Source organism: Eupeodes corollae, chromosome 3 (assembly GCF_945859685.1).
Source record: "Eupeodes corollae chromosome 3, idEupCoro1.1, whole genome shotgun sequence".
Taxonomy (NCBI): Eukaryota; Metazoa; Arthropoda; class Insecta; order Diptera; family Syrphidae; genus Eupeodes; species Eupeodes corollae.
In genome coordinates this window covers 117911954-117936443 of record NC_079149.1, presented here as the reverse complement: position 1 = coordinate 117936443, position 24490 = coordinate 117911954, and the positions used below count along the sequence as shown (strand labels likewise).

General features: G+C 31.8%; 4 protein-coding genes across 5 annotated transcripts in view; 3 read left to right on the top strand and 1 right to left on the bottom strand.

The window, feature by feature from the left end:
* Window positions 1–143: 143 nt before the first annotated feature.
* Window positions 144–1141, top strand: LOC129951156 (probable proteasome subunit beta type-2). The gene is made up of 3 exons (XM_056063177.1): window positions 144–339; window positions 445–670; window positions 734–1141. The coding sequence occupies exons 1-3, from the start codon at window positions 249–251 to the stop codon at window positions 1029–1031; spliced, it is 615 nt and encodes a 204-aa protein (XP_055919152.1). The 5' UTR covers window positions 144–248; the 3' UTR covers window positions 1032–1141.
* Window positions 1142–1198: 57 nt separating this feature from the next.
* On the bottom strand, window positions 1199–3012 carry LOC129951155 (putative tRNA pseudouridine synthase Pus10). Its single transcript, XM_056063175.1, has 2 exons — window positions 2733–3012; window positions 1199–2670 (listed from the first exon to the last, which is right to left on the bottom strand). The coding sequence occupies exons 1-2, from the start codon at window positions 2850–2852 to the stop codon at window positions 1273–1275; spliced, it is 1518 nt and encodes a 505-aa protein (XP_055919150.1). The 5' UTR covers window positions 2853–3012; the 3' UTR covers window positions 1199–1272.
* Window positions 3013–3863: 851 nt separating this feature from the next.
* Window positions 3864–4648, top strand: LOC129950501 (uncharacterized). The gene is made up of 3 exons (XM_056062436.1): window positions 3864–3978; window positions 4207–4420; window positions 4488–4648. Exons 2-3 carry the CDS (start codon window positions 4208–4210, stop codon window positions 4578–4580), a joined length of 306 nt encoding a protein of 101 aa, XP_055918411.1. The 5' UTR covers window positions 3864–3978; window position 4207; the 3' UTR covers window positions 4581–4648.
* Window positions 4649–6160: 1512 nt separating this feature from the next.
* Window positions 6161–24490, top strand: part of LOC129951820 (uncharacterized) — a 29730-nt gene continuing 11400 nt past the window's right edge. Inside the window, exon 1 of one of the 2 annotated variants that reach the window (XM_056064169.1) lies at window positions 6161–7101. The gene's annotated coding sequence lies outside the window, so the exon portion shown is untranslated. Of the gene's footprint in view, window positions 7102–11722; window positions 12016–24490 lie in introns of those variants that run through there. The other variant, XM_056064170.1, reaches the window with a different exon arrangement.

Here is a 24490-nt window from a genome sequence, read left to right as displayed (position 1 = left end):
TCTGTATGTAGTTGAAACTTAAATGGTTTTCTTAAAAAAAACAACAACTTTCTGCGAGTCACCATGTATTACCACCTTATCGACATCCTCAAAACACAACCAACTTCACATCAAAAACGAGAGACAACATTTTTGCACTACTCGATTCTTTTCTTGATTTGTCATTGTCCAGCAACTTAGTTGTATATCATTCCGATTTTGATAATTGTCTAATTAAACTTTAAAATCCTTAATAAATAAACGTAAAAATGGAAACTATTCTAGGAATTAGAGGACCCGACTTTGTCATGGTTGCTGCTGATACAACACACGCTCGTTCAGTGGTTGTCATGAAAAGTGGTAAGTTCAAAAACCATAACCCATTGTGGGAAATTTGCCGATGCCGACAAAGAAAGAAAACTTAATTTTAAGTGTAATTTAATTTGTATTTGTTCATTTCAATAGATCAAAATAAAATTCACAAAATCAATGATAAACTCATGATCGCAACCATCGGAGAATCTGGTGATACAGTTCAATTCACTGAATTCATCTCGAAGAACATTGCTTTGTATAAGATGAGGAATGGCTATGACTTGTCACCCAAATCGGCAGCCCATTTCACGCGCAAAAATCTCGCCGACTACCTTAGGAGCCGTACTCCATACCAAGTGAACATGTTTGTTGCTGGGTAATCAAAAATAATGGAAAACATTGTGAGTTCTCGACTCAAAGATTCATGCTTTTCTTACAGATTCGACGAAAAGGATGGCCCAGAACTTCATTACATTGACTATTTGGCCAATGCCAAGGACGTCAAGTACGGTGGACAAGGGTATGGTGGTTTGTTTTGTGCCAGTATCTTCGATCGTTACCATCATGCTAATATAACCCAGGAAGAAGCCTACGATGTTTTGAAGAAATGCGTTCTTGAAATTCAGAAACGTTTGATTGTAAATCTGCCCGCATTTAATATTGCTGTAGTCGATAAGAATGGTATTCGAAATCTCGATCAAATTACTGCCACCAGTCTAATTGGTTATGCAGCTTAATTTTGATTGTTATTTAGAAATGTTTTTTTTTTAAAAGAAAATTTGAAGAGATCCAATTCAGTTGGTATTTGGGAATAATGAAAAAATAAATCATTTTTTTTAAACCCGGAGTTTTTGTTTTATCACAAAATGAACCAAGCTCAGGAACCATGAGTAAAACAAATAGGTTCACTGTATACACACATTTATTATGTAAATTTATTTCCGAAACAAAGCCCGCTAAAAACATCCATCTGTGGCTCTAAGCCTCAACTGCAACCGAATCCACTACCTCTATTTTTATATTATTGTTAATATTTCTATTGTCAATATCCGCTGGCCAATCCAAATCGATTCCAACTACATCCAAGGCAATTATGTCAATTGGTTGTCCAATAATCGAAGCAAAACTCGGAGTTGTTCTTCCAAAATCCCCATGCACCAGTTCTTTAATGTATGTTCCAGCTTGACTGATAATGTCTATTATTAAAATCTTTGGATTTTTATTATCCACCCATGCTTTGGTGCTGTATATCATTCTAGGTCGCGGATGTAATGGTCTGCGATGCAGCACTCTTATGGGGGTTATCTGCTCAATTTCAAATCCGTTGGGCATGTCGAGTTTTTTTAGCACTTCGACAGTGATTGGGCGTTCGAGAACGCACAAGGCTCGATAGAATTTCTTCTTTTTCTCCTCGCCAGTCTTTATGTGAACCAAATCATCACGGGTGACCATTTGTAGATTATTTACAGAGATTTGAGCTGATTTTTCTATTTCAAGTTCCATTTGTAGGGCTAAGGCATTTGGCAAGGTTATTCTCTTCGAATTTGGTATCTCTAAGACGAAGGGACGCCCTCGTCCCAGGCACCGGACATCAACATCCTCTCTGCCACTTGATGAGAAGATAATTTTGTCTTCGTCTACTCCAAAGTGTGGAGCAATAGTTCGAATGATTATTTCCTGAATACTGTCTTCCATGACCCGCTTCCCTTGCAGCACCCACGGAGAGTGAGATAGTTTTCGTGAAAGCTTTCGGTATCTTCCCGCCACAAACACACATGGACCTGACAGAGTAACTTCTTTTAAAGTTAATCCCGAACTGGGAATAGGGCATGGGATGGTAAATTGCTTTTCAAATGTCTCAGCAGACAACTTTGTTGGAATGAACATTTTTTCCATATAAGCTCTGGTGATGAGTTGTTTCTTGCCTCTGGCATTTTTCATTGAAAATACTGCTTCGTTGACTTTAAGTAATCTCGCTACATCGTCCAGCTCGTCAGGATGGTCTAAGAATACATTTATAAGAATACCCTCGCTGTTGTATGTTTTATTAAGCTGTTGGCATATAATTGGGTTTAGAATGAGCTTAGCGGCTTCCTTCAGGGGAACATCTGGTGATCTATCTTCATCGATTTTGCTTCCAAACTTTCTTATTAATGCAAACCACATGGAAAGTTGTCGAATTTGCAAAAGCATCGGCATCGAAAGAGCTATTCCAATTGTTTGGCATTCGAATTGGTCAATATTGCAAGATGTGATCTTTTGAATGATTTCTTGTTGAAATTCTTCGGAGAAAAGTCCAAGACATGTTGTACACGGATTCAGACGGGGTTTCTTTGTCAGCGATTCGTCTTCGTTATTAGAAATCTCAACATTTAGCTAAGAAACAATAATTAAGTTTATGAGGTATTTATTTTTGTTGTTATTTGTGTACAAAATACCTTTTGGAAGGATTCTTTCATATCTTTGTATTCAGATCCCCTGGCTTTTAAGTAGCGTAGCTGACAAACTTGACAAACCCCACACTCTTTGAGGTAGTCAATTAAATCTTGATTGCTCATCTTGTATTAAGGTGCCGAAGTTAAGCTCAATATTATTCTTTTATAAAAGCAAAACTATTGAAAACGCGTGTTGGAGAGCTTCAGTTCACCTTGTCAGATGCCGTGGAATCGGATGGGTAGCACAGCAATTCAAAACAAAAACATAACAATTCTCAAGTTGGCAGGTGAAGACGCAAGATTTTTGACAGTTCATAATTTTGTAAGTGCTGCCAGTAATATTTTTTATTTTTGTCCTTAGTTTAGATGAAGGAAAATTTATGGCTATCGTTTTGGAAAAACGTAAGAGTGGACATTTTATTAATGGAAATGTTCGATTAAAATTCATTCAAAAAATTGTTTTTAGGAACACAATTTTAAGTGAAGAATTATTTATTTGACTAGAAATGTATTTTATTTTTTCATGATTAAAATTTTTCTGTACAGCTGATTCCATAAGTTCAAAAAAAGAATCGACCACACATATCAATAAATTAGTAAGGATTTGTAGTGATTTTATGACAATGGTAAAAATGTCAAAACTTACATTTGTTTATTTTTATGTATACGAGTCATAAAAATGGCTGTGTGAAAGATAGTGCCTTTACAAAGATGGATATGATGGTGTTTATATATCCATAATGGCATTTTAATTATGAATATCTTCTAAATTTGTGAGTAAAAGTTAAGAGTCCCTTGTAATTACAATCGTAGTATTCCGATTTATAAATTTTCATTTTGAGACATTGTGAGAAATGTAAATATTTAAAGCAGTCTGAACTATTCAGCAACATAAGGGGCCAATTACAGCCACACATTGTAATTTTTTGACAGGCCGGTTGTAAAGATTTTTGAAAATTTCTATCATTGAACGAAATTCGGGATTAAAATACGCCAGTAATTTTTTCTGACAGTAGTTTTTCATTAGAATTGTACAAAATTGAAACACAAATACTTGGAGCACTTCGATTGAAAAAATGTGAGTAATAATTTTTGGTGGGAACTGACCCTTAATACAGAATTCCATACGTTTAAATTTATTTGACATTATGCGGTTGTCGGACTGAAAAGTGACATTTCCCATAAGAAAATCGAATTGGTTAAAAAGTATTTTTTATTTGTAGAAATTCGGCCGAAATACTCTTTAAAGGTAGAATTATAAATAAAATAAAAACTGTAATTGTATCTTAAAACAATAAAATATTAAAATAAGCAAGTCTCTATTGTTATAAACAAAGTGTAATTATGTTTAAATCCACTAAAATCCAAACCATTTGTTACGTCATGGGATGATGGATGCTCTTGCTTACAATTTGCAATGAGATCTGCGATTCATAGTTTCTGAAAAATCTATTTTTTTTTTTCGAAATATTTACAGGATGTCTCTTGGGCCAGGTTTTCGTTCTCCCTTTACTGATTTAACTGGTTGTCTGATCAATCATCAGCACTATGATAAATGTGGTGAATTAGAAATGAACATGATGGATTGCTTAGAAGCCTACGGCATGGACAAAGGTGTTAGAGTGTGCTCGGACTTGATTGGCGACTTTCAAGAGTGCGTTGGCATGAACAAACAATTGCTCCGATTCCATGTAATATTTAATTAATTTTATAACTATTCTTCGTATGAAAAATTAAACAAACAATATTTGATTTCAGGCTATGAGAACTGAACGCTGGAAGCAATACCTCCGAGGTGAACGTACAAAAGAGGAATTGTATGCCAAAGGTCCAAGAGTTGATGCGTATTAGAATTTAAATAACTTTTATGAATAACATTTCTTAAAAATTGTGGAATAAATGAAGTTAAATAGAAATTACGTTACTCTCTTTTAGTAACAAATTACAGTTATACAGCCAAGGTTTGTAAACATTTTTGTTTTTTGCTTCCAATACCACCACTACCATTGATTATAAGATGATAAAAGGATTGTCGTAGAACATGGATCAATATAATGTGCATGCAATTCCAAATCGTATTTACACTGGGACCCCAAAATTATTCTTTAGGGTGTATTTAAAAAAAAATCTGCCAACCCAACATACCCCTTTGGCAATTTAATTATACCTTCAAATCAAACATTTACATTCAGCTGTGTGGACTTGAAACTTGGCAAATATTTTGAATTCCAAAAGATTCAAATCTTAAGAAAATCTATAGCTTTTTTAAAACCAGCTCATAAAAAATGAATTAATATTTTGCTTCTGTTCTGGCAACTTTTGCGTATTATAAAATATTTGAACTTTAATATCTAACTTGAAATAAAAGACGTATATTTTTCGCATTTAATAGAAGCTCCTAGAAAAGCGTTTACATATTCCATGCTAACACAATTAACCTTTTATTGTGTCTTCAAAGGCTTTCTATGTTATATACAAAATTACAATAATGAATGCATAGGTCTAAACAAATAAGTTAGTTAGGCAAAATCTTGTACTTAATTTTGAACAGAAATGCGGTACCATAGTAATATTTTAAGCTTTTTAATTTGGGTCGAAGTTGAGCCTCTTGAAACAATCCCTATTTTACATGAATTTTTTCTTAAACATTGATATATACTTTGTATAAACTGATGAGACAAAAATGTATGTTATAAACCTCAATATATAAACAAATTTACATATTAATAACAAATCAAAATAAGTAAAAGTATTTTTATGGACAACTATCTTTTTAAGGTAATCACCGCTTAAGTTTCTTAGATTATTATTAATTATTATTATCCATGTACATAGGTATGTTGCTATTTACATAGATTTATTTCAAGATTGAGTCAAAAACTTCCGCTTTGAAAATAATAATAGGCCTGTTTGTGATTTAATATCCATATTGAAAATAAGCTTTTATAATAACATGTACTTAATTAACATTTGAAGTACAACGATGATATTTTGTTTCAAGAAGTTGAAATGCGATTTAATATTATGTCGTAAGCTTATTTTCAGGATATCGTAAAACTCTCAACTCTCATTCGAGAGAGAAAAGTGAATGCTCATTTTCATTTTAATACTTTATGCTTCCTAGAGAGTTAAAAAAAAGAAAACTACTACATCAAAAGGATGTTTTGACCTACTTTCCAATCTTCCACACATAAAGAAGAAATAAATATTACTCAAAGCTCTCGCATGAGAAATAACATCGCACGCATCTTAAGCTTTTTAATGCCAAAACTCAATTTGGCACATGGCCCGCTCGCTCACCAGCTTGCCTCGCAATGTTAAAGAATTCTTTAATATCCTTTCTCGTTTAAAAACGCGAACGACGACAACGAGAACGACGGCAAAAACTACGACACATAAATTAATTACGTATACGTATTCAAAGCCGCTGTGCAAGAAAATTAATAATTAACGTAAACGAACTTTTGCATATTTTGTTTGTATTTTTGAATTTAAAATTCTTTAACTTCAAATCGTGTTGAGCAATAAGTTTCGCGAGTCCTTAGCCTCGTCCTTTCGGGTAAGGTGGTGTACACAGATAGAGTAGTGTGCGAAGCTACGAGCTAGCGACGGCGACGGGGGAAGTTCATCCCTTTTTGGTTTTTGTGCTTCGTTTTTTGATGATATTGAATGTTGTTGGAAGTTGGACTGCCGTGTTAGTCGTTGGTCGGTTGTTGGTTGGTAGAGAGTCACTTGTTCGCTGGGAATAACTCTTTGCTAGCCCTCTGTGTTTCTACCCCTGCAGTGGTAGTGCTCTCGCGAAGACAGAGTTATTGCACCAAAAGGGGGAAGTTATTTTTTTTCGAATTGGGAAATAAATTCCTTCCAAATTTAAAGGATTTACATGTGTAACGTGTGTTTTCACTGCCTAAATAAATTAGTGTAGATTTAAAAAAATTAAGCAAAACAAAAAAATAGAATAGTGAATAAAATAAATGAAAATACAATAAATTTTAGAAAACATGGCGTCCACGTCGTCTTCGTCGGAATGCTCGTTCTCGTCCTTGTCGTCCAATTCAAAACCCAATGAAAATTAGTTTTTTTTTTTTTAAGTTGGTTGGTGTTTAAAAATTTAAATAAATGCTATGCCATGCACCAAATAAGTGAAAGTTGTGTGTGAATCTCAATTAAAAAAGAAATATATATTAAATGAAAAAAGTAGCAGACTCACTAATGGCTACTGACTACTGTTAAAAGCTAAATCCATTCCTTCCACCATCACCCCTCACACGGCATTGTGAGTTTTTGAGTGGGTGCTGCTTCTGCACACATTCTACATATATACATAATTTGTATATAAATTTTCGTTTATATTTGAAAATCGTCCAAAAAGGTTAGTTTTAATTTGTTGTTGTTGTGTTTTTGTATGTGCTAATGATATGCGTTTTTGTGTAAATCTTTGTGTTTGAAAAATATCCTTGTGTCCCTGATGAATATTTTAAAATATTTAAGTATCCAAAAAATCCACGATGGACTATCTATGTAGGTATCTATCTATCTATTTTTCGTCCCTATCTATGAGAATGAGAGAAACATTTTAGTGTTTTTTCGTTGTTGTTGTTTTTGTTGTATGTAGCTTCGCATGTACTTTGGAAAATGGCAATGAGTAGGAAGTAAATGTCCTTTTGAATTTGATGGGAAAAAGCCCATTTAAGCAAAAAAGCTCGTACAGGTATAGGTTCTTTTTTTTTTTTATTATTTTGGGAGTTTGAATATTCCAAAAATAATATTATACAATCTTTGTTTTTGTATTGCAACGCAGATAGAGATAAAAGAGAGTATAGATTTATTTCCAGAGAGACAAAATATTATCAAAAAGAGTGGCAAAGTTGTATTCATGTGATGTGTTCCTGGAGGACAATCAGGATTGTAATTGCCCACCCCACATAACAAACATAAAAGCCCATCATGTCTATGTCATGTTGTTAATTTTTATCATAATCTTCATCACTATCACATCATCCACCTCCACTTCACCCACATTTATATTTTATTTAAGAGGAAGAAGAAAACAAAAAAAAAAACAACCATCAGTCAACCCTCTTAGTAGGTATGTTGTTGTGTCTTGTGTTGTGTGTACCTTTTTCCACTTTTCTTAATTTCTTTTTCTCTATTTACGGGCAACGACAACAACAAAAGAAAAAGAATTGTGTCAATGTGTAAAATCAGTAAAAAAGCGAGTGAAGAAGATGTGAAGGAAAGCTAAGGGTGAGTGAGTGACAGAGAGTAGGGCAAAAAGCCCTCTTTTCTCAAAAGTATTAAACATTAAAAATATATACACAAACACACATGGCACTGGTACTGGTACTCCTGTGCCTTAGCTAAGAAATAAAGTGTTGCCAGAGTTAATTGTTTGTTAGATAAGAAGTAAACCCTTTTGTTGTTTTTTTTTTCATTTTAGTTTCAATAGCAGTTTAACAACATAGGTGTATACATATTTACAACGTTGACTATTCGTAGATAAAAGTAAAACAATTCAGCCTCAACCGGGCGCCATTTGGTATAATATGGAAGTGGGGACGCATTAAGCAATGAACAACGGTTTCAATAATACGTGTTAACTTCATAACACTTTCAAATTTGAAAAATGACAATAACGCTAATATAATAATTTCTACTGACTTATTGCCAAATATTTAGTTTTTCTCCTCTGTTTATTTTTTACAGTATATATTTTTGTTATACTTTTTTCCAAAATGTATTTAATCTTTAAAAACAAAATTTTTTTTTTTCCAGAATCAAAATCTTAACAGGTTTTGAAGTCATGAGTATACTGGCTTCTTATAACGATACATGTAGGTATCGTTATTTTTTTAAATTTAGAAGATGTTTAAAAGTCCGTTTCTACGTTAAAGTAATCATAAATTAAAAGCTTACAAAGATTACTAACAATCGAAGGAAAATTTGTATTTCAAAATTTAACAAGAACTTGAAAATCATGAAGGTTTTAAGATCCGTACAATAAACAAATTTTTCCAAACACTTGATTGCATAAGAATTACTTATTTGAAATTAATGATCTTAAAACACTTCGAAAATCTAAGTGAGAACAATAAGATATGAAGAACTTTAAGAATTCAAAACACGGATTACACGTTGAAGTACAAGTCATGCCTGGTAATTAAAGTTCTCAAGTAGAAGAATAAAGAAATTACACTTGTACTTAAAAAATGACCACGAAATCAGTACAGAGAAGATGTACTGATATACTTATTATTTATTTACCTAATCATCTGAATGAAATAATTAATAACAAATATCCATGATAAAAATAAAACGAGAATTACAAAAAATCTTTCTGGAATTGGAAAAGCGCTTCCTAAAACAAGATTTGCTTTTTATAGATTAAGTTCCTAGAATCTTTAGTTCTTCATAGGTTTGCTAGAGTAGTTCTAAGTTCGGGTATAAATTACAATATCTGCTATAAAAGATTGGATTTCTCGGGTAGATAGATTATATTTGGATCAGAAAGATGAATTTTTAAGAATGGTGGTAAGGGATAGGTAGATTAAGAACTATTCCAATTTAAAAAGTATAATACAAAAATTAACAAAAGAGGAAGAACAAAACTTCACAATCATTCATAATCTTTAATCGATTTAGAAATATGCTTAGAGTGAAGAAAAATCACAAATCACGTAACTATTGGTGGTCCTGATTTATTTAAGAAACTGAATCAATAATAAAAAAAGTTAAAATTAACCTCAGCAAAAAAACTAACTAAAACTAATAAAATGGAAAATTTTCAAGAAGAAATGGTAAGAAAACATCTGTTCAGTTCTTGTTTAACACGAATCAAACTATCTTACCTGCATTTTATAAGAAACACAGAAAGTTTTGTCAAACTAAATCGTTTTTAAATATTCTTGTGCGGTGGAAACACCAAAAAGATTTAATTAATCTAAATTGAGATAAACCCTTGGTGGAAATATAGCAAAACTTAACTATCTTTTCTATGGTTTTCTCTTGAAAAATAAGCCCAGTTAGTCCATTTTCATAAGCAAAACTAAAACAACACATGAATTTAAATGCACAACTACTCAACAAACACAGCCATCGAGATACAAATGCAATATCAATCGTACCATTTGATTACGAAATCACATAAGATCCATTCGAGACTCGTATAAATGTCAAAACCCATCCGTAGTAAGATTCTACATTAACTTGTATCGGTAGTATTCATACTGCGTTTTTTTTTTCTTATTCGTTTAAAATTCTACTATACTATTGATAGATTTTCCAACAAAACACGGTAAGTGTTTTTGTGGCTCAGCTGTTTTGATATTCACAGCTTTAACATTAAGTAATTTGAGAAATAAATTCAAAATCACACTTGTGATTGGACAACCAAAACTTTGTCTGCCCTGAGACAAGTTTGTATCAGAAAGTAAGGTTGTAATTTTCCAATACAATTTAATGTTAAAACACTGTTTACGAAATGTTAACTTCCCGAATTCCAAACTTATTCTTTTGACGTAATCAAAAGATGTTATGTCAAAAATTTTGGCCACTTAACTTATTTCCATGTTTTTTTTTTTTAGTAAATACGAACATATAAAAAATATAAGTATACTTTTTCCTAGACTGACATGCAAGAGGTCTTGGTTTTTTTTTTATGGGTACTACCTCCAAGAGCAATTTTTGTCATGAAAAGTGCTTTCTCAAATTAGCCGTTCGGATTCGATATAAAACTGTAGGTCCCCTCCAACCTTACTTATCTATAATTTTAAAATACTAAAATCTAATACTTATCTTATCGACTCTTTAAGTTTTAAAAAGACACATTTTACATTAATTTAACAATTAAAGACATGTTAAAGAGTAAGATCGTAAACATTTTAAGTGACTACAAAAATGTACAATACTTTTTGAAAACAGGTAAAAATAAAATGTGTACTCTGACTTTTTACCTCAGATAAATTTAATAAAGTTTTATTGCAATACTTTTTATTATCTCGTTATCAGTTTTAGTAAATTATTAATTAAGCTATTTCAAAAACTGAACGGAAGATTTACATTAAGTGCTGCCTACCATAATTAGGTATAAACTAATTTTTTTTACTTTCTGTCCACAAAATAAAATGAATTGCTCAAACATTAACGTGTATCCGTAAAAGCAGTTATTTGTTATAAAGTTAAGTTGAATGAACCTCTTCGTTGCAACAGGAAACGGAACTCAATTACCATCATTTAGTTTAAATAAAACTGGCAACACTTATACTTTATGTTTTCTTCTTTTTTTTCAGTTAAACAGTCCTGAACTCATTTCGCTTCTCGCGTTTCGTTTGTTCATTGGCGAAGGTGGTGTATTTTTGAGTTTCAACAGTTCCTCGCACCCCCTTGTTGATGTTTTATTTTTTTTTAATTCTCATACTCATATGAGTATGAGCTGCGATGTTATTTTTTTTTCTTCCATCAAAATATAATCGTTTTCCTCTTCCTTCTATGTTTCACTTTAAAGCTACTATAAAAAGAGAGCATGTCCAAAATATATGCTGATGATGGTTAAAGGGAATCAAGGATGCTTTAGCTCTTATTATACATCTCTAGTGCCAACAAATAGAATGAGCAGAGATTTTATATTTTTATATAAAAATTCAAGGAGGCAAACTATTCTTTAGCTATGAAAGTTGAGGTTGTAGCTTATAGGACGAAGACGGTGAGCGACAACGACAACGGCAAACGAATTACGATACAAATAGGGGTGATTTTGGTTGTTGGTGGTTGATGAGAGTTAAATCGTAAATCCTCTCGGACTCTCTTGTTATGTATGTTATGTCCATGCAGACTCAAAACTCAGATCTCAGAGTAGCGCTGCCATTTAATAAGGGGTTGGGAAAATGGAAATGGAAAACCGCTGCATCATATTCCTGTCGAGAGAGAACTTTTCTAAAATATAGATTCCCTATTGCCATTACTGTTCGTACTGTTCCACAATTTAAACGGGCAGACAGGAGTTGATTTCCTATATAACTTTTTGTTAATATAAATTAAAACAAAATCCACCTACTTTTTGTTTTAATAAAGTGTTGAAAATTTTCTAATAAACTTAAACTCAATTCTTTTCTTCGTAGAATTCTGATACAGATAACTTAATTCAATAAGGATATAATTATTATTCACGGGTGTTTAATTGTGAGTTAGTGAGAGTGAGTGTGCAATATTTTTCATTCGTTCGAAATTCCAGTGATTCTACCGTGCACATGTCTTTTCTACATGGCATTTTCTGTAATGTGTTTTCGAGGTAAATTTTCAAAGCTTTTCCGACGCTGCTACTTCTAAAAATATACCTACATCTACGTATTACATGTGTTTGTGTTGTTGCATACAGGATAATACCTAGTGTACTCAATCAATTTTGTATTGAAAGTTAATCAAGCTTACGGAAGCGGAAATGTAAAATAATCATTCAACCAACCGAATATATGCTTAAAATAACCAAATGACATTCCTATCCCTATAGGCACTAGGCAGGTACGTAAGGTTTACACTGTTTATGGCTCGCGCGTAAAACGTGCATATTACTTCATCAAGCCTCCTTCCAGTGACATGGCGCGGGGCTTAGCTTACTTTTGTGAAGGAAAACATTGCGTGTGATGTATGTTTTGTTTAGCATGAAAAACATTAAAGGATATAAAAGAGAAAAGAAAATGAAAAATGACACAAAAAAGAAAAGAAAATTGTGAAAACGAGTTGAAACATATTTAATGAGTACAAGGTCATTGAGAATCAAAAGTCCTAGATTCGTTTTTTTTTTTTTTAATAATGGGACAAAATGCACGTTCTGTCATAGTGGAGATTGGTGCAAGAGCTCAGAAGTTGTCTGCTTTTGTTTTTTTTTTGGTTTTTCCTAACCATGGCTTTAGTATATTTTATATATATATAGACACCTTGCACCTAACTATATGAACATTGTTGTTGTTGCTGTACCTATATAGCGCTTCTAAGGTGCATTTTTGATGTGAAGTATGTCAAGTTGGTGTTTTGTTTGCTTGAAATGAAACGGAATTAAAGGCTTATCGTAAGGGTATATCCTCTACACAAACTCGTATATGGAAAAGATAAAAAAGCGGTCACAAGAACCTTTGTGTCATAATGTACAAACACCGTATAGAACTACGTGTACCTATTTTTTTCTTTTTGTTAAATTTGACATTCGTTTTGTTTTTTTGCACCTTTTTTGTTTTACTTCTAATTGACCCTGTTTCATGATTGCTTTTCGAATTGCAACTTTGACATTCAATGGATTTTTGTTGCAGTTCTATTTACCTCGCTTTTCATTGCAAAATTCAATAAGTTTAACGATAACCGTGTTTCATGATATAAAACATAATCGCTTGACACCTTTGAGAAATTTTTGTAGAATAGAGGGATGAAATTGTGCATTCAAAATCGTCCTTTTTAGACTAAGAGCTTTAACCCTTCTATGTGAAAATACAAATTTATTAAGGTATACAGTGTTGCACTTGACAATAAACCGTTTTTATAAAGGTTCTTAAGTGTTTTCATTTTTTGACCTGGTTATTCTCCTATGATTAAATGTTAGACAATAAATGAAAGGGATTATATGATATACGTAAAGATCCTCCTCAGACATGAACGAAGTCTGAATACTTATCTAACCTACCTATAATTGGAATACTCAACATTTTAAAGAGGTTTAAGTGATATTTAAGCAAATTTGAGCATTTATTATATCAATGATGAACATTTTTTTGAATCACAACATAAGCTTGTGAAAATTAATGTAACAAAAAATGAAAGGTTTACATTATCTAGATAATGGGTGTGGATTGTAATAGTAGAATTTTTCAGTGAATTCCAAACAAAAGTAAAAGGAGTAATGTGGTATTATGTACCTGTCTACTTTTTTTAAATTCTTTGAGCAACATCAATTTCTTAAGCTGAGTACAAATGATCGTCAGGAACGTCAGTGTAAAAACTATCTCAAATATGATAATATTGCCAGAAACTTTATATTCAGATGAGGTTTGAAATTATCAAATGCAGTTGGTAAAGACATCTGACAATATCCTCGTTGTCATAAGTTTTCTTTAAGCAGATGAAAAATCGTTCATCTAACTATGGAAAAATGAAGTCCAAGTCTTAGGTGCAAAAACTGATAACTGCCATTTCTTTTGAAAGGTATTTGGCTATTGTTAGTTACGTACTTTCAGATCACTGAAAGATTTGATAATAATACTGTAGGATCTAACAATCGTCCATATATACATAGCCTTGGTATTAAATTTCTTTTATGGTTAACTATTTCAAACTCTTGAACTCTGCATGTTTTTTTAAAGCTTCTGTCGAAATGTCATTTGGATATATAAACAACTCCTTATAATGCTGAGACATTTTAATATAATGTTTACTTGACTAAAATGTGGCCAGTTTTTAAAAACAAATAGAAAACTTGCCTTTTTCTGTCTCAGAAAAAAATCTTTTTTATTTGTTTCTTGTAAACGATGCACTCATAAATTATCTAACATACATAAAATATAAATACTCAAACACTATACAAACAAATTAAGTGGAGCAATTGTCCGTTGGGAACTAAGGCCTAGTGACTTACAACTCTCAATCCATTTTCTGTGTGTGATTACTGTTGTCAGGGATGGAGGGGACCTTAAGTTTTAAGCCGATTCCCAAAAGCTAATTTTATAAAAGCACATTTCATGACAAGAATTACTTTTGGTAGAGTTGTTAATTCTTTGTAAGAGGCAGTACCAGTGAAAAAAAATTTAGATGGAACAAGCAGGATTTGAAACTAAGACCTCTGGCATGGCAATACTTAAACACTATTTACAAAAAGGTGCCTGTTGGGTAGAGATAAATTTATTTCTGAAAATGAAACCGTCGTCAAAATGTTTCGAATCCCTTTTTTTTGTACTGTAAAACATGGCTTTTACCTACGTCTTCTTATACTTTTTACAGCCATTGTTTTATGTGTGAAACAAGCAATATAAACAAATATGTTAATTTATATATTTACACATTATTATTTAAATAGATTTTAATATTGACGTATGTACAATAAAACATCTGCTTTCATCGTCACATGTAATCCTAAAAATGCTCCAACAGCAAGTTATTTAATTGACATAGAACACTGCCCTTCATATGCATAGATTGCCCAAATGTAAACCATATAATAAAACCTCAGCCCTTGGCCATTACCTTTAAAATTAAACAACCAAAATTCACTTTCATGCCACATTTGTAACGTTATGTAGATAAGAATATATTCGTTGTGTACATAGGTATGTATAAAGTTTAATTATAATAACATTTTTACATGCACCGTATATGTACACAAAGCCATCCTGTAGAATACACAAGTTTCTACAGCTAGAAAAAGTAAGGAAATTCCACCTGAACCACCAATTTACGACATGGAGGACGATTCTACGAGCAAGAGCATTGAAAAGTTCTTATTCCTGTTTTTTTTTGTTTGTTGAAGAATGACTGCGGGTAACTGCAGGAAATTGTCTTCTCTATTCTATCTCTTTTCAATTCATTCAAAAAGCGCTTAAAAATGTTTGTCTACCAGGACGAAAACTACGACCGATGACGCGACGACAACGACGAAGAAGACACGGTCTCATTATATTCACTTTTAGCATTTTAATGAGAATCCTGCAGAAGCTTCTCCATTAAAGATGATTCTTTTATTTTCAATCGGACGCGCGGTTTCAAGTGGAACAAATTACAGATGGATATTCTATGGACAGGACATTAAAAAAAGCGATTATTTTGATCGTTCCTTAACAATAACTATTGTTCAAAACAAGAACAAAAACAACAACAACACAATCTAGAAACCTATCCAAAGTTAAGTAAAGGTATGTTTTTTGTTATCAGAACTTGGAAACAAAAAAATAATCAGGACCCTTAACAGGACAGGACACTCCTTGTTTGTGTGTCGTGTGTTTTATTTGTTCGTTAAATAGAACAATAATTATTGTTCCATGGGGGTGGTTAAGGTGTATAAACCATGCACCGTTAAAGGGACACAACTTTTTGAAAAGGGTCACGTGTAAAGAGCCTAATTCCCTAAGCATAATTATAGCCGGAGCGCGTCATTCGACAAGGACGACGATATAACGACGACGACGGACTAAATAACCAGGATCAATATATGGACAGAAAATAAATATAATTCCTAAAGATTGGTGAGAAACACGCAAGGATTACAATTTGAAAGACTCCCACCGGGTAATAAGGAACACTAACAGCAGAATCACAACAAGGGGATCATTTCATATACCTCAGCGCGAGTATAGGTACTTTTGAAGCTCTGATTTTCAGAATCACAAACAAGAATCTATATATGCTATACAATAGTTATAATACCCGCAGGAAAGGAATTTAAGTAGCGAATCTTCCTTTTAATGGGAATAATTCCAGGGAATGGAATTGTTTTTTTTTCCTATGCCGGATGAAGAAGGAAAAAAATTCTTTTGTACTGCCTTCAAAATACTCTGTACTCTGAACGTTTCTTCTTACCGCCCATATGCCATGTCCTGTCAAATTCTTCACAAATATTCCTTTCGTAAGTACGGGTGCGCGCAAAAGGGCGACGACAGCAACCAACGGCGGCGTGGAGTGCAAACATGACAACTTTTCATATATTCATGCAAAGTTTTGAATATGGTATGGATGTATGTGTGAAGATTTTCTTTGTATGCGAAGGAATATGGGACAATCATAGACTGCAGATGATTTAGTTTCTCATTTAATGTGGCGCAATGTGGCCATTACTCCAATACAGATCCTTCTTCGACTACGACGACGACAACGTATATGATAATGTTGACGATGATTTTTTCTTTAAATTTTATTATATGAACTTTTTTATTAGGGTGGGTCAAATGCATTATTTAAAATCATTATTTACTTTTCCTTTTTATCTATAATTTTTACGCACTAAGGGGGCTATTAATACGCTTCACGTTTTAAGGTTTACATACAGTGTGAAAACAGAGGTTATTTTATTTTTAATTATTCCATATTCTTGATGTCCGGTTAAAAAAAAAGAATCTCTGTATTTGACAAAACGTTTAAAGTTAAGATAAATCAGAAACTGATGGACAATCCTGGAAGTACTAGTAATAAAGCTGAATTAATTGAGTGGGGAAAGACATAACACATTTCCTAGTGTTCTAACAATTCAAACGGTCTTTTTTGGGATTTTGTCTAAAAGACCTGAGCTTGTTTAAAGAGTACCTTCCCAAATATGTATAGCTGTATTAATTTATAAATTCACCGTTTTAGAAAAAAAAAAGTTTGTTCTCTAAACCTATGTGACCCACCCTATTATATATGCTGTGTGGTGTGTAGTGCGGACTCAAGACTAGGAAAAGCGGAAGTTTTAGGACTGCTTTTCATTGATATAAAACATCTCTTTTTAATAATAATAATACTAAAAAGAAGAACAAGATACAAAATACATAATAAAGCATGCAGATTTTATATATACTTTATATTTATATAAATACATATTTATATGTGTACTATTTGTGTGTATATATAGATGTGTTAAGAGAAAAAAAGGACTTCGGTTCGGTTCAGTTCTGTTTGCTTTTGAAGGATATGTGAAAGTAATTGCCAAGAAGAAGGATTTTTTTTTCAATTTTTCTTTTTATTTGAAATGAGAGTGTGTCCTATTTAATATTGAAAGGCAGAAATATAACACATAAACATAATATTTGTTGTCTCATATTATATGTATGTTTTATATGCATTGAATTGAATGTAATATTTTTGATATAACATGACAACCTTGACAGTATTTTTTGACAGGAAACAACAAACACATACATACACACATACAAATTTCAACATTTTTTGAAAGATTTTTTTTTAATTAAGACCAATTTTAACACTTAAAATTTAGAACAACATAGTGAAATATTTGTTTTATTTTAAATGAAAAATAAATACAAAATATTAACTATTTTTCACACTATTTGAAAATTTTAATTTTGTATCTCAATAATTATTTACCACGCCCCTTTATATCTAGGTGGTAAATATTTGTAATTGTGAGCTTTTTGATTTCAAAAAAGAGTTGGTTAACTGATACACTTCTTTTTGATTTTAGTACATCGTAAGGAATTTAATGTTAGAAGAATTCATATAATTTTATTTTTTTAAATGGAAACGATTTACATACATCTAAAGTTAACGAAAATATTCCTTTGAAAAAAAATTAATGCTTTTTTAACTAATTAAAATTATTATTGGGTATGTAAATTATCTTAATGATTTTTAATTTATCTACATATTTGAGGTTAAGTTAGCTTTAAGTAATATAATTAAAAATAATCATTAAAAAAATTATCTACATTTATTTAAAAAAATGCGTATACGCCATGGTATATATGTGTAAGTTAATTATATTTATTGGACTGCTGTATTAAAAAAACAGCTTAATTTTGCTACCCCAACAAAATTTGCAAAAAATCGTAAAAAGAAAAAAATCAAATAATTTCATCGAACCTTAAAAACTTCCACACTGATTTAAAAGTTTTTCAAAGTTTTCAGTCAATAATTATATTATAAGCCGCTTTGCGTTGAAATTTTTGACCACTTATAATTTTCATTATAACGTATTCATACATTTTAATTAGCTCGAAAGTGAAAACAATTGTTTTAAGGTTTATTTATAGTCGTTTTATAAGTTTTTGTAAATGAAAAAACTGATAAGTGATTCTCTCTTGTGCTTTCACCATATATCAAAAAAGTCAATCTTCGCAATATAAAGTTATTCTGAAGGTAATTATATAATTTCCTTTTCCTCAAATTTAGAACTGCAAGATATTTTCAACATACTTACATTACAATAGTTGAGAATTTCGAAGTGTGTTGTCATTTCAATTCATTTTTTAATTCATCATGAACAATGCCCAAATTGTGAAAAATTACTTTGGATAAAATAAATCCGATTAATTAGTACATAGAGCACTGTGCCCGACGAACTGTTTTTAGTGATGAAGAACATTCCTGAATAAATAGCTTAGATTCTAAAACTGGCTGTTCAATGCGGCTTAAACGCTAGCAGCATCTTCAGTCCTTATTAACTTCCCATAGGAAGTTATTGTAATGGGTCCGATTTGTCAAATTGAAAATTCTGACATTTCTCGACGTTTCAAGGTCCCTAGAGTAAAAGATTTTTTGAAAGATGTCTGTGCGTCCGTGTGTAAGTATGTTCGCGACGTTTTTTTCGTCGTCCATAGCTCAAAAACCAGAAGAGATATCGATTTCAAATAAATTTTGTTATACAGATAATAAGGCAGAAAGATGTAGAAAGGGCTCTCAAGAAAACTGCGTGGGTGGTTTTTTTACCATAGCAGTTTGAAAAAAAGGTGAAAATGTTGGTTAACTTTAAATATCTTACGAACCAAAAACGCTAGAGATTTGAATTAAATTTTATATAATATATTGTAACGTGATATCAAAGAAGTATATTTTTTGAAAAAAAAATCCATATAACGGTTTTTTTTATAAATCAAAAAAACTGAAAAAAACAAAATTTGTCACATCCAAAATTTTACGGCTCAAATATGATTTCATCTCCAAACCAATTTTGTGCAACGAAGAATATTGTTTGTTGAAAAATTGAATTGACAATTTTTTTATAAAAAATATAAATATAAAAAAAACATTACTCAAAGTTGCTAAAAATTAAATATCGATTCAAATATCTTTTCAAAAACTTAAAATTTAGGCTTCAAACTTATTTTATCTTATAAGAAATATTGTTTTTAACATTCTGAAAAATGTTGAGAAAAATCGAATTGACAGTTTTTTTTTACAAAAAATTAGAAACAAATCGACAGACGGGATGGGAAGTTATCAGTGTGAGTCGCATCCCAGCCTCTTTTTTCTTTTTAAATATCTAGCTCAGGCTCTTAAAAAAACTCCTGAAACTTGTTTCACGTATGCCAACCCCATCATCAAATATTTGTATTTGACTTTGTTTGTCCGTTTATCTTAAGCTGTTAGACCCATTGAACCCAATCCAAAAATATGAAAAACCGAAACAATATTTGGGGATTTGATTTAATTCGTTCTTCTATTATTCAGTTATTTCATTTTCAATGCGGGAAAAATAATTTTCTCCAATTCATAAAAATAGTCCTAAGCAGGAAGTAAATAACTACCGTTCTTTTTGTGAATTATAAAGTATACCGAAAATCTTGGAAAAAATTATATGTGAAAAGTTGACATTGTTCCTTAAGAATCATTTTCCACCTTTTCAACATGGCTTTATTGCAGCAAGATCCACAGCCACTAATCTTTCTATCTTTTCCAATTTTGTTTGAAATAAACTCGAAGAAGGCTACCAAATTGATTTTATTTACTCTGATTTTGCGAAGGCTTTTGATAGAGTTAGTCATACTATTTTGATTCAAAAACTGAAACAATTTGCTTCGCTCAAATATTTTGAAATGGTTGGAGTCCTATCTAAAGGGTCGTGTACCTTTCGTTTGTATTGATTAAGTACTCTCTGGTCCAATTATTGTTACTTCGGGTGTACCGCATGAAAGCCATCTTGGTCCCCTTCTTTTTAAATATTTATTAACGACTTGGCTGATATCTTCTTAAATTCTAGCACACTTTTATCTGCAGATGGTTTAAAGTTTTTCAAATGCATAAATTCTTTAAATGATTGTATACTTTTGCAAAATGTTCTCCAAGTTAACAGAATGGTGTACAATTATTATTCTTGAACGTTAATAAATATAATTTTTTTTTTCTTTTTGTCGCAATTTTTCGAAAATTCCTTTTGATTACAAAGTTTATAACTTTGTTCTTGAAATGGTTTTTGAGAAAAAGGACCTTGGTGCATTGTTTGATTCAAAACTAAACTTTAGTGAGCATGTAGAATATATTGTAGCTAAATCTATTTCAATGCTAAGTTTTATTAACCGTAATTCAAAAGACTTCAAGGACCATATTGTCCATAAGAAAATTAAATTTAACTCGTATGTTAGATTAAACTGAGAACACTGTTGTGTGATTTGGAATCCTTACAACAATATTTATTCAAATAAAATTGAAATTATCCAAAAAAAAATGTACAAGATTTATAATTCAGAAATTTTTTTGGAACATCGAAATCCCGTCGTACTGGACTAGAACTCAATCACTTGAAAATAGAAGGGAAATGTTTTTAGTAATGTTTACAAGTAACATTTTGTCGCATCATATCAAATGCCAATTTGTATGCCCCCTCGCGTTAAATAAGAGAACTTTGCTTATTGCGGGAAAAGGAACATACATAGGGTAAACTATGCTCGTAATGAACTTTTAACTCGTTGTTTTAAATCATATTGATTTTAATTTTCTTATAAACGCATAAACTTTAAAAAATAATATACTTTTGTTCTTTTCGAATTAATTAATCAAACCGTGTTTATATAATTATTATTTTAAACACTTAATGTTATATATTATTACGCCTAATTTTATTTTGTTATAAATGATTATTTATCTCTCGACCTTTTGTAATATAACTGTAGATTTTAAGATCTTTAATTAATGTGAATAAATAAATATATTAATAATAGAGCTAATTTTTAAAGACCTAAATGTTAGGATAGGTCAATGTTATTTAGTTCTGATTATAGAAATTCTATTAACAACATAATCTATATACATATCTAAGGTGATTTACGATCTACTTTGTTAAACTTTAACAAAACATTTAGTTCTATAAAAATAAAGATGATTAAAAATGATCCCATAAAAACACAGAAAAAAGTACGTATACGTCGAAGTGCACTTTTTTGTATTACATTTTACTCCATGTTATAAATTAAATTTTTTAATACAATAAACTTGGCTCTAAGTCTAGTTTGTATTAATTTCAAATTATAACACAAATATTCAACAAATATTCATGACTTATGGTACTCTATTTAAACTTTACACTTTATTGAGTATGAATAGTCAGATGTGATACAATAAACTGAATTGTATTCGGTACAAATTGATTTTCAAATATATTTTTTTAATCCAAAACTGTTTTGCATGATAATGGAGCTATTCGAAGTTTGTCTTAATAATCAAAAACATCCTTTCCTAGTGCATTTAATTAAGTTAACTAGTGTAACTTTTGAATATAATGATAATATACTCTTAAAGGTATCACAAAACCAAATTTTGACCTGTTCTCTTTTATTGTTAGTAATTTATCAACGGCCTACATTTAATATGCTTAATGTACAAAAATTATATTGTGTACCTTTTGCAAAAGTGTGAATACTTATAATTCCAATACCATTAATGTGTTCTTTTGTTTTTCCTTTTTTCTTAATATATTCCCATCAACTACTTTATGTTGTTGCTCAATACCAGTACATATTTACGTAACTATGTCACAAATGAAGAATCTCTTTCGAAAATAAAGAATAAAAACCTCTTGCATCATTCATAGAGTATGACTATTATAATACAGCATCGGTATACCCGGAAGATTTTTCGATTGTTCAAACAAAAAGAGCAGAAAATGCACATGTCGGCTGGTTTCCAAAAAGAAAATATTCTCTTCAAAAGAACTATAGAAATCCCAGTTGAATACTCGTGTTGTCGATGCTTTCAGTATTGTATAAGGACGATAAAGACGAATACGTCGACATCGAGGACTACGACGATATATGAAATGAACTAAACACCAACAAAAGAATATACCTATATACTTATGGCAAAAAACTTCTTCTTCTTATTTTTCTTGTTCTTGATGTATCGAGGACTATACTGCAATCATTTACTTTTCCCTTTGTAGGTACATCCTTTTTCGCCATAAAACACACATAAAAACTTACAACTTCCAGTTCAAATAAAATTATATTCACGTTAGAAATCGGCGGCGCGGTGGTTCTTTTTGTAACTCCAAAGACGTGAGTTTGGGCTTAAGTCTGAGCTTGAGCATAGTCTGCATTTTATTATCGCCAACAATCCAAGGTGCACTCACTTTGTGCACATTCTACGGCTCTTATGTGCACTCTCCCGATTTCTACACTGCTGTTAAATTTCATTTTGCTAGCGCGACTGTATTTATATAAGTGGAATGTGTCAGAAGAATTAAACGATTCATACTTCTCCTGGCTATCGACGACTTATAATTGCCACACTGTCTACTCTAGTGAAACACTAAACTTCCGGCCGTGTCGTCCTGGGTTTGTAGCACTATGACGATGGTGGTGGTGGCATTTTTAGCATTTCTTCTGCCCGAGTACTACACATTGTGCTCAGTCGTTCATATTGTCTACATGAATTATCCTTTTTATGGAGGGCGGTGTGGCGCGGTTGGGACTCGTTCAGGTTCAGCGTTCAGCATGGTAAAACTATCAGTACATCATATCTGTGCTCTGTGTGTGGGAGGGAGTAATGGGGGGAGGTAGGTGAGTTGGGGAACTAGGTCAATGAATTGAATTGCACTATTTTTAATTTATAATCAAACTGTAGTAGGCAATATCTGGGTGGGTGGTGCTTTGGTGCTCTATGATGTGATGTGAGCTTGGAACTGAGTGCCAAAGGATCTTTCATATTCATGGACTATGAATTGTTTGTGTCTATTCACAGTACAATAGCTGTTGTTACTTCTGCTATCGTTGCTTCAGCTTGGGCTTGGGCTTCTGCTTTTGCTGGTTGTGCGGTTATAACGTTATGCTCCCTGTTGACAATAAATTTGCATATATTGGATGGCAATGGTAGTTTGCGACTCGACTACGATGACGATAGGTAGTAGCTTAAGAGTAGAGAGCGTAAGAGGAGTTGGCGGAGGCAGTAGAGGTAGGGATACAAGGAGGATAGACGTAAAGGAGGGCCTTTACTTTGTATGTAAATTCGAATAATTGATCCTGAGTTGAACTAGGAGCATCAGAGAATCAATATAATGTAGAGAGTGCTATACATGTACATAAGAGTAGCGGCATATGGGGGTATCTAAAGCATATTCCTCTTTAAAGAGTAATAAAATACACACACTTACTTACTCACCAGGTTTTGTTAATTGTAAACATCTTGACCCCATACAGAGATGGGAATTGTTGCATTCTCTACTCTTTCATCCCCTTTACTGATCTGAGAAACTGCGAGTTTATATGGACAGAATTCGAGCTACATGCAAGATGAAAGCTATTCAACAACCAGGAAAAGGGTATTATGTTCTGATGATGGCTGGTTGGTTTAGTATGTATGTAGGCTATAGTACTCGTATACAAATTGCTTTAGATTAATAGGATTACTAAAAATTAATCACATTATGTTATTTATTTGCGGCAAGGACTTTTGGCCTCAGGATAGCTTATGGTTTGAATTGTAAAAAGAAAGGTTATTTTCTGTCTTGTTTATGAGGGAGGATTTGATTACCAGAATTAGGAAGCAAATATATACTGGTATGCATATTCATTAATATTTTGTTTCTCATGGAAAGGGATACTGGGTTTTGACCTAACGCATGAATAGAACAGCCATCATGTTTTTTATTAGAAAAAAAGCACCAAACAGCATAATGCAAAATACTTTGATTAAATATTTCTTAAAAATTATTTTAAAGCTTTTTGTAGAAATGTTCAGTTGAGAGATCATACTTTTGTTTGTCAAAACTTACGTTGGAATATAAGAAATTTTAAGAACAAAAAATATTTAATAAGTTTTGTTTCTAAGAGCTTTTAGTCTAATACCTTTAAGGTAGGTTTCTTGGC

What these genes read in the sequence shown, in the direction of transcription:
- LOC129950501 (XM_056062436.1), top strand. Translation starts at nt 4,208, where the DNA reads ATGTCTCTTGGGCCAGGTTTTCGTTCTCCCTTTACTGATTTAACTGGT. An exon ending in AACAATTGCTCCGATTCCAT is followed by an intron (nt 4,421 to 4,487) that starts GTAATATTTAAT and finishes ATTTGATTTCAG; the next exon opens with GCTATGAGAACTGAACGCTG.
- LOC129951156 (XM_056063177.1), top strand. Translation starts at nt 249, where the DNA reads ATGGAAACTATTCTAGGAATTAGAGGACCCGACTTTGTCATGGTTGCT. An exon ending in AGTGGTTGTCATGAAAAGTG is followed by an intron (nt 340 to 444) that starts GTAAGTTCAAAA and finishes TCATTTCAATAG; the next exon opens with ATCAAAATAAAATTCACAAA. An exon ending in GTGAACATGTTTGTTGCTGG is followed by an intron (nt 671 to 733) that starts GTAATCAAAAAT and finishes CTTTTCTTACAG; the next exon opens with ATTCGACGAAAAGGATGGCC.
- LOC129951155 (XM_056063175.1), bottom strand. Translation starts at nt 2,852, where the DNA reads ATGAGCAATCAAGATTTAATTGACTACCTCAAAGAGTGTGGGGTTTGT. An exon ending in TGAAAGAATCCTTCCAAAAG is followed by an intron (nt 2,671 to 2,732) that starts GTATTTTGTACA and finishes ATTGTTTCTTAG; the next exon opens with CTAAATGTTGAGATTTCTAA.